The following is a 9,911-nucleotide window of genomic DNA, read 5'->3' as shown; positions in this document are numbered from 1 at the left end:
TTCAAGGGAAGAAATGAAGGCCAAGCTGCCTCTCACAATCCTCAGCTTTGCCTTTTGGACAATAGTGCAAAGTGTGCTTCAAGTAGGTGGAAGAACTGGAGATGCATGGGACAGGGTAGAAGGGGGAGCCCAGCACCCTAACTTCTCCTTCATGGCCAACAGACACAAGGAGAACAGCCAGGAGGGCAAAGAGCTCAACTCCGTCCAGCCCAGGAGTGGGGGGGGGGTGGGGGATGATGGCCTACAGGCACAAAGCAAGGCAGGGGGCAGCTAGGGGGATCAGTGCATAGAAAGCCAGACTTGGAATAGGATCTACATTCAGATCAGGGTTCCAGGCTGACCTCAGACACTTCCCCCCAGCTGTGGGACCCCGGACATGTCACTTCCCCCCAATTGTCTAGTGGCTAGCATTCTTCTATCTTGGAATGGTAGAGGGGTGTTGGGCAAGGCTGGGAGCCAGGCCAAGTGGCTGTCACGCTCACTTCCAGGAGTGGCCCAGGCACCAGGCTCAGTGACCTTGGACATCAATGCTGAGTGAGCACACCAAGCCCCACAGGCTTGGAATCCCTGCGACATTCCTGAACTCCGACCCTTCTTGCAGTCAGCTCAAGCCTCTCCTTGACTCTCCATTTTTCCTCAGTCTATGAGCTCCACACCCCACCTAAATACTCCTGAAGCTCCTTCCAACTAGAATACTGTATCTGGAGCCCTAAATCCCGGGTTCGAATCTCTCTTTTGAGCCCCTGAGAAAGTTATCTCTGCGGGCCTTAGTTTTCTCAGCCCCCAAACAAGAGCACTGCCTTAGCTCTAAGGCCCCTTTCAGACCTCAATCCTATCCTCTGAGCTTGGGTTCCGAGGCTGATGGGAACCAGGCAGGGAGGCGGAGCGCGTGGGAGAGCAGGGGCTGAGCCGGGCCGAGGGGGCTCGGGCAGTGAGGACAGCCGAGCAGAGGGGGGGCAGCGGGAGCGTGGGGACACACACAGGGCACACACGCACACACAGTCTGGTTTATTGGCTCGTCACACACACATATGTACACACACATAAATATTCCAATGTACACATTTTACACGGGGCTCCAGGACGCCCTCGGCCCTCTCCTCAGGCTCTTCCTCCAGCCCCACACTCTCCACACCTCATCTCCAGGCTAGTCTGGCCGGGCCTTTGTGAGCGGTTCTTGAATGAAGACTCAGGGTGAAGCTGAAGGGCAGGAGGCGAGGGAAGGGGAGAGGGCCTGCTCCCCCCTCCCTCTAGGTGCCTCCAAAGGGCCCGACCCTTTTCAATGGCACCCACAGGGCCCTGGGCTGGGCTTCAGCCCCATTTCCGCCTTCCCTTGTCCTTTTCATCTCCTCTCCACCCCCTTTCTCCCTCCGTGTCTCCTCTCGCCTATGTCTCCCTCCCCCTTTCCTGCAGGGGGAGGGAGGTGAGCCCCAGATGGGGGTCTCCTCAGACCCCCGATCCTCCCTGGGCCTCACAGGAGGCTGGGGCTCCGGTGCAGCTCGGCAGAGGCGCCAGAACCATTGGCAGGGGTTGGGGTGAGGCTGCCCTCCCCGGGGCAGCCGTGCTGCAGCAGGATATCCACACACTCCTGGCTGCCAGCTCGGCGGGCGTAGGCCAGCGGAGTCAAGCCCCGAGCGTCCCGGCTCCTCACATCCACCCCGTACTGTGAAGAGAAGGAAGACTCAGGCGCCACCCTGGAGGAGGGGGGCGGGAGCAAGAGGGGAAGGGGAGAGCCAGAGGGGCCGGGCCGGGGCAGGGGCGACTCACCCAGATGAGCAGCTGCGTGAAGACGACATTGGCCATGGCGCTGGACAGGTGCAGGGCGGTGCGGCCATCCCCATCCCCGTAGGTCTCGTTCACCTCCTCCTTGGAGCCGTGGGCCAAGAGCATCACCAGGAGCCGAAGGTCATCCTCCACCACGGCCCGGAGCAGCTGCTGCCCCAGGGGCACATCAGAGCTGGGCAGCGGGGCCAGAAACAGCTTCTGCTCGTACTTGGCCCGGATCCAGTGCTCCTTCTCCTCCCTGAAAACACAGGCCCACTGAGGCACGGCCCAGGCTTGGTCAGGAGGTGGGGGAGGCTGGGGGAAGGGCGCCGGACGCCTGGGGGGAGGCTCTGTGTGAGGGGCGCAGCCACGAAGGGGTGGCAGGAGAACGCTGTGGAGAGGGCGCAGCAGGAAGGCTGGAAGCAGCGGCCCAAGAGACAGCTTATCTGGCCCCTGTTCCTCCCCCACCTTGCTTGTCAGCGCTGGGAACAAAAGGGGGGAAGCTTGTGATACAGGGGACATCACGGCCCTATCTCCCGCCCATTCTCCCCATCTCTGCACAGACTAGGGCACCTCAGGCGACAGAGAGATAGGCACCCCGCGCATGCGCTCCCTGCGGCCCCCTGACCCACTGATAAGGGCTCAGAAAGGGCCCGTTGTTGTGAGAGGCCTGAGTGACAGGCCGGGCCGGGAAGGGCCAGCCCCGGGGGCCCACAGCAAGCAAAAGCACCGGCTCTCCTGTCATTAACCCTTATGGTGCACTCCGGTAGCCATCCCTGTCTCCTTCCATGAGGAGCACCCCAGAAGACTGCCTCCCCTCCCCATCGCCCCAAGACGATGGGCTCCGGACTTCCCCTCACCTGCAGGCCTCGGGCCCTGGCTTGGCGTAGCCATCCAGGGCCCCCTCCCAGACGCTGTTGGCCAAAGCATTGCCCATGGCTGTCATCACGGCCAGCAGCTCAGGGGGCCAGTCATCCAGATCCAGGGACCGCACTCGAGACAGGTGGGCCCCCAGGTGCCGGTGGATCCCCGAGCATTCGATGCACATGAGGGCACCTAGGTTCAGGCTGGCCCAATCTGGGTCTGGTGAGAGAGGAGAGCTCCGGGGGATCAGGGAACCCAGGGAAGGGCCGGCTCCAGGAGCTTGCCTCTGCCCCCTGCCCCCACTCCCTTCTTCCTTCTCTCCAAGAGCCCTCCCAGCCCGCTGGGGGCCTTTCCTACTCACTAGGAGAGTCACAGTCGATACAGAAGCTGTTGCCTCGCGCAGTGCGCACGGCCTGCACCGCCAGTGCCGAGTTCTGACTGCCCAGGCGCGTCTGCAACAGGGTGGGAGAGAGAGCTGTGGGCCCTGGGGCCACCCCTGCCCAGCCAGGCCACCAGACCCGTGCCCAGGCCCCAGACCCACTGCGTCCTGGTGACGGGGCCTCTTTGGGCCCTCCATCCCCTCACCTTATCCTTGGCACTCCGACAACCCTGCAGGCTGGCGAGGATCTGAGCCTGGACACTCTGTACCCACAGCTCCCGCTCTTCTGCCGTGGAGGCCTCAAAATGCCACGTCTGCCCCGTGAGCGACACAACCATGAACTCAAACGACTCTTCTGCATCTGGGGAAATGGGTGTTTTGGGGGGAAGGCGGGGTGGGCGAGTGGGAAGACAATGATTCAGGAAAGGGAAGGCTCCAATTTCCCTCCGAGTACTCAATCATCCTGCTCGCTCAGACACTCCTTCTTCCCTACATCCCTCTGCATCTATCCTTCCGCCAGCCACCAGCCAGCAAAGGGCCCCCCAAAACCAGTGGGGGAGCAAGAGAGCGGCAGAGAGATCTGCCAAGGAAGCCCTTGAACCTGGACTACCTGCGGAAGCACAGACCAAAGGCTGCAGGGATAGAGGTCCATGAAAGGCCCCAAAGTGCCTGTCTGGGGAGGGATGGAAGGGGGTGCTAGGAGGGGCGGGGGCGGGGCGGGAATTGAGGAGAACGCGAGCGCCATCCGTACATGTCAGCTGCAGCCGCCTCATTTTGCAGCTCATTAAACCCAATATTCCTGACGGCATCAGCGAGGGGCTCCGGGGAACCAACCCCCTCCCCCACCATCCCATCACAGACACACGAGAGGGGCCGGGGAGCTAGGAGAGGAAAAGGGGGTCTATCCATGGACTGGGATGTGTGCTCAGACAGGGACCTGACCCCATCTGCAACAACAGCCATGGGGTTGGGCTGCGGTCCCCAGTAATCTGGGGACGGCTTCAAGCACCCTTCCTGAAGGTCCCCTTAGACGACAGCCACATTAATCTCAGCCCTACCGGTCACTGCCCCGTGGGCACACAATCCCTAATAAGCAGAGGGGCGACTGTGTGTGTGTTGTGGGGGGCTGGCGAGAGAGCACGAGCCACCTGGGAGCCTGGGCCAAGGCCAAGGGCAAAGGGAGCCCTGGCTCTGCTCGACCTTGGGTCACCTGTTGGCGCCTGAGGCCCCCCTTCACCTCCTTCTTCCCCATATTCCTCAGGGTGTCATCTCCCGCTCTCTCCCTCCCTTCCTTCCCCCCTTTCTCTCCCTCTTGCTCTGTCTGTCTCTCCCCACCCCACGGGCCTAACTGGAATCCCAGGCTGAAATAGCTTCCCACATGCCAGGCTCTTGAGCCCAGACCCCCTAACGCTGTCCAAAAAACGTACTCTTCCCCAGCCTGACTCCAACGCTAAAGTCTGAGCCTTAACGAGGTGCGAGCTCCTCTAGTCTCCACTGGCGTGTGAGGGGCAGCTGGGCTCAGGACTGCCGCAGCATGCACAGGGAGCTCCTTGGTTCACCCCCCCCATAACCTGCAGGTGTCCTCGTGCCTCTGGACACAGGCAGACCCCTCAGGAGGCCAGTCTGGACAGTCAGGGTTGAAGAGGAATGTAGGTACTTTGGGAAGACTCAGGAGAGTCATAGAAACCGGGACAAGGGTGGGAAAACGGTAGGGAGAGTCACTGAGATGAAGCGAAGTCTGGGAAGAAATGAAAGAGTCCCCAGGCAAGCTTACCAATGAGGAGATGAGCATTTGTAAAGGGCCTCCAGCATGCCCAGGACTGTGCTGGCCTTCAAGGGAGCCACGAGAGAGGGGAGAGGCAAGGATTTTTGGAAGACAGTGATTAAACAGAACCCTTTTCTAACTCCCACTCACAACAGAAGGAAAGAGTTTAAACGGCAGCTGGCTGTATTGTAAGCCGGACACAGGAAAGTATGTTCTCTACCTAAGACACAGCGGGCCGGACGATGAGTGCCTTCCGCAGACATCAGTCCCAGAGCCACCCTGACGGTCAGAGCCTGCCCTCGGTTCCCTTTACCTTCAGCTGTGCTAGTGGGGCCGTCCGGTCGGGGGGTTCCTGTACTCTTTTTCCGACGGTGCTTCTTACGGTTGGCGTGGGGAGAGGGAGGGGGCTCCAGCTTAGGGCTGGAGCTGAGCACGTCAGATGGGCCACTGGCTGGGAAAAGGAAAAGGGACAAAAAGGTAGGAAGCAGAGAAAAGAGGCCTGGGACACTGGCCCAGGCCCAGCAGGGGAGCCCTGAGCTTCCTGATTCAGCCCCTGTTCCATCCCTGGGACCTGACAACGGTCACGGCCTGGGCTTCGGTGCCCAGAAGAGGGAAGGAAGGAGAGAATGCTTGTGGGGAGGGGAGGGGGGCTGGGGAGCAGGGAGGCACTGAACAAATTGGGGTAGAGGTAATGGGCACATAGGGCCGGGAGAGAAGGGAGGGAACGCTTGGTTCCTGCAGCTCCAAGGGGTGGAGGGCGGCCCAGGGAGCTCACAGGGAGCCGCAGCCCCGGCAGCTCCGCACCAAATTTATCCTCAATCACACTCCCCGCTCCTCACAATTAATAGCAGAATTAGAAACAATCAGGGAGCTGCCTAATTACTGTCAATTAGAGCGCGCTAATCAAGCTCCCGTCTCCCACACCCCGCCCGGCGCTCACCACTAAATGTCAAACTTCATTAGAGGCAGACACGCTCCCTCCCTCCCCCCTCCCTCCTCCCTGCCTCCCCAGCAGGGCCTCCATGATGGCAGCGATAGGCCATCAGCGCCGGGAGCCCAGGGGCCGCCCCCCCTCCGCGTGTCAGTTACGTGGCACCGTGGAGATGCGAATTTGGGGGCGCGTGCTTCAATGAGGGGGCTCCCCCAATGCGCCCCTCTGACTGGAGGCTGGGGCACAGCCCAGGGTCAGGGCTGTGTAGCCCGGAAGAAGGCCCCTATGCTGGGAAAGCTGGGCAGGGTGGAAGGGAGAAGGGCTGGAGGGACTAAACGCTGTTAAGGTTAAGGGGGTGCAAAGGCTCGAGGATGAGATTGGGGGGAGGGGGTGGAGCCTGGCACCAAACAAGGCGAGGGGGTGGAGCGGGGAAGGGCCTTCTCCCTCTGCTCTGGAGTGCCCTTGCCCCAGATCCCCTCCCTCCCTAGCCTCTCGCTTCCCCATGCCGCAGCCCGCCCTCAGCTCCATCATCCCTCCTTCAGCCAGCGCCCGCCTGCCCCCCGCCGGGAGGCTGATGAGCTGACGGCGCAGGGGGCTGATGGGGATCGAGGAGCCGCCACCAGCTCTGCCCTGGGCCGCCAGGGGCCAGGAAGAGGGGGCTAGCATGAGAGGGAGAAGGCTGGGGCTGGGGGGGGAGCCTGAGCACCCCGGCCCCAGCCTGGGGAGCCACTCACCAGGGTGCTGAATGCCCGGGGGCAGGGCAGTCGCTTCACTCCACTGGTCTGCGCTAGATACAGAGCAGGAACGCTGATGGAGCCCGTCCGGCCGGGGCCCCGCCAAGGCCGAGCTGCTCAGGGAGCGGTCCGAGTGCAGGGATGTGCTGCTGGCTGAGTGGGGGGCGCCTGAAATGGGCGGGGGGGGGGGGGGGAAGAGGGGGCTCAATCAGGGGAGCACAAGCCAAGCCCACAGCCAGGCTGCCCAAGCGTCAGGGCCAGGGCCAGGCTTCCCTCCTGACCATACCCTGGCAGGACAGCCTGGATCGATGGCTCAAAGTCGGGACACACCGGGAGGCAGCCAGGGTGGGGAGCGTTCCCTGGGCCTGCATCACGACCACCTCCCTCCAAGAACATCTGCTGCCCCCGGCTCAGACTTGTACCTCCAAGAAGGGCAAACACTCCCAGAAGGGCAGGGAGCCATGCTGTCGGGAGGAGGGGTTCAGTGGCTAGTCAGGGGCTACCTGTCCCAAATGGGGGCCCCCAAATGGCTGGGGGCTGGAGACAAGGAAGGGGGCACAGTCCAGATGCCGGCCTCTATGCCCTAAATTCCCCTCTCCATGTGTCACTTGCTCTGCGTCAGCTTTGCTGCCATTCTAACGAGGAATAAGTGTATCAAATTCAAGTAATTATGTCTAATTAGTATTAGTAATTATCCTGTTGGGCTGGAGAAAATTAATCTTTCGTCTCCCATCGGGGAAGGATGGCAAAGCTGAGGGGGAACGGCCGCGAGGGGGCCGCGTGTCCCAAGAAGCCCTCAGGGTACAGAGGGGTAGAGTTTGGGGGAGACCCCATGGGGCTCCTCAGGCACCTCTCCAGACCCCTCTCAGACAGGGTGACTTGGGAGCCATCGGGACGGGTGGGGGTGTGTGATGGACCTCGGGCTGGGATGAGGGGCTGAGGAAGATGACTCATTATGGGCAGCTGGAAGCTGAGCAGGGCAGTAGGATGTTATTGGGCCAGTCACTAGCCGGGAAGGAGCTCGGAATCAGGAAAAGGGCCTAAAGCAGGCCAGAGGCAGGAAGAAAGCCGAATTGCAGGGCTGGTACCAGCAGGAGGCTGCTTGAGGGCAGGAACCGAGTATTAGACCTCTGGTATTACACCGCCTACATACAGAGGTCCCGGACCTCCCGAGGAGGGCCCAAATGGCTCCTGGCACAGGGTGGGTACAAATGCTACTTGTTGAACAGAGGAAGTCCGAGGCACACCACCTCCCTCTCTTCCAGGCGTGCTTCATTTCCATCCCAGTCACAGCCATTCTGCGGTCAGGGGCCAAAAGGGTTGGAGTGACTCTACTCAGTCCCCCTCCATGCGGCCTACTGCATGTGTGCCCCGCCTGGGACCGTTCTGGTACCCTGGCTCCCCCGGCCCCTCCTGACTCCTTGCCTCACCCAACTCTCGTCCAGTCCCCCTCCAACCCCAAAGCCCCCCAGCTCGAAGCCCTGAGGGAGGGAAAGTGCTTTCCTTTCTCTTTGTTAATTCTCCCCTCATTACGCCTGCAATCCCACAATCAGTGTGCACTGTAATTGTCGAATTTGATGCTAATGATTAATGAATTAAACATGGAGCCATCAATTAGTCCTCGGAGGATAATTCTGCATAAAGCAGCGGATAATGTAATTACAGTAACAAAGATAATGAGATGTTAACATCGCCCGGCGAGTGAGAGACATGTGTGTGTGCCCGAGCCTGTGTGCAGGAGGGTCTGTGGCACGGAGTGCCAGGGTACACTGGGTTTGGGGGGAAGCCTGCCTGCCCAGAGTGTGTACCATTGGAGGGTCTCTGGCAGGGAGGTGACTGGGTACAGCCTGTAAGGGAGGAGGCTCTCTCCTAAGATGGTGATGAGTCATGGTACAGCACAGTTCCCTTTCATCCCCCAAACTCTGGGGGTGGCCCTGCCCAGGCAGGGCTCCCCTCCAATCCCTGACTTCACCCGAGCCTTCTGTTAAGTGAACCCCCAAACCTAGTGAAGTTGGCAGTGTTATTCGTGACACTCCTATAGAGGAGAAAATGGAGGGTCCTGGGGAAAACCGTTAGCCTTTGCTGGAATCTGGTTTGCTAAGGGACCACCTCTTGCGTCCACCCCTGGGCATGCCTTCCACTAGAGGTGTAACTTTGTTATCAAGAGGGACTGTTTCAAATGCAGTGTCCCAAAAGTCTTATGGCAGTTTTAAGGGACTAACTGGCACCTAGACTTTGGGGACACCCGGTATAGAACCACAAAATCCAAGGGATGGAAGAGGCCTTGGTAGATAGACATCTAGCCCCTGCCAAAGGTGATGGGTAGCTCACTCCTTCACATGCATTCTCATTTTGGGATCTGGGCATCTCTGGCTGAGTACTTCTTTGTACCTTTCCCCTGGCACTTGGCACCATGCTTTGGCCACTCATTATGTGCCGGTTGCCATATTTTTGGAGTCTTTCTTCACCTAAGCTACTGTCCCAGTACCCCAGCACCTCATTCTGTCTTTGGTGCTCCTAGGGATCACTGATATTTGCCTCTGACTAACAGAAGGGACACATGGGGCAGAGGAGGGGGGAGAGGTCATAGTAAAGTCAGCACATTCCTCTCGGGCCTAATGGCCCACCTGTAGGAGGCTGCCACCTCGGCCCCCAGGCACTCCCTACTGCTTCCCTTCCCAGTCTTGGAGAGTGGAGATACTGGTTTTCTGGGAGGCTATCATAGGGCTGACAGAAATTGGGTGGTGGGGTCAGAAAGGGAGGGGGTGTCCTGAGCCTAAAGGAAACAGGACTCTATGAGTCTAGCCAACCAATTGGGGATAGATAGAATGAGTTTTGGAGGGAATGAATGAATGGTTTGTGGGTGGTAGGCATGACGGAGCCAAGGGGAAGGAAGGTAGGACTGGAAAAGAACATTCCAAGTAAAGAAGACAAGAGTAATGGGAATCTGGAATAAGCTAGCTCCAAGGATGGAAGAGAGATCATGGGTTCCATGTTGGAAGTTGGAGACACGGAAGATCACACCTTAGCTGTATGAGACAGAAGGAGCTATCCCTGCCTCCCTCTTTACCCATAACCTTTCCCCCTGGAGAATGAGGTCTGTGCCCAAGGCCTGGATTCCCATTCAGGCTCCTCAATCTCAAACAGGTCCCATGGGATTCCATGGCCACAACCAAGAGTTGGGATGCTGGTGGTCACACTGGCCTAGGAGCACCTGGCTGCCTGAAATCTCCTCTCTCCCATCTGCCACCACTGGCTGAGGAGTCTGAGGCAGCACCCAAAGGCAATGTGTTCTTAGCTCCCTGGTCCTAACTGAGAATGTAGGCTAGACAGTGTTCCGTGGGCCATATTCCTGGCACCATTTTCCCAGCTCATCTCTCCCTTTTTAGCCCCAAGGGGTGCCCTACCACTCATCCCCTGCCTTCTAGGCCAGAAGCCACCCACCCCTTCTGGTTCCCACCCAGATAAGACTAG

The 9,911-nt window shown here is 59.6% G+C and overlaps 1 protein-coding gene across 4 annotated transcripts in view; it reads right to left on the bottom strand.

The window, feature by feature from the left end:
• Positions 1-993: 993 nt before the first annotated feature.
• Positions 994-9,911, bottom strand: part of AGAP3 (ArfGAP with GTPase domain, ankyrin repeat and PH domain 3) — a 77,953-nt gene continuing 69,035 nt past the window's right edge. For all 4 annotated transcript variants that reach the window (XM_056799910.1, XM_056799911.1, XM_056799909.1 and 1 more), the window contains exons 12-18: positions 6,438-6,605; positions 5,086-5,223; positions 3,214-3,368; positions 2,990-3,080; positions 2,625-2,847; positions 1,768-2,023; positions 994-1,663 (exon numbers count right to left, since the gene is read on the bottom strand). In XM_056799910.1, coding sequence (XP_056655888.1) covers positions 1,472-1,663; positions 1,768-2,023; positions 2,625-2,847; positions 2,990-3,080; positions 3,214-3,368; positions 5,086-5,223; positions 6,438-6,605 — 1,223 coding nt within the window. In that variant the 3' untranslated portion in view covers positions 994-1,471. The remainder of the gene's footprint in view (positions 1,664-1,767; positions 2,024-2,624; positions 2,848-2,989; positions 3,081-3,213; positions 3,369-5,085; positions 5,224-6,437; positions 6,606-9,911) is intronic.

The sequence above is a fragment of the Monodelphis domestica genome, chromosome 5 (genome assembly GCF_027887165.1).
Source record: "Monodelphis domestica isolate mMonDom1 chromosome 5, mMonDom1.pri, whole genome shotgun sequence".
NCBI classification, from domain to species: domain Eukaryota; kingdom Metazoa; phylum Chordata; class Mammalia; order Didelphimorphia; family Didelphidae; genus Monodelphis; species Monodelphis domestica.
This window is presented reverse-complemented; position numbering and strand designations above follow the sequence as displayed.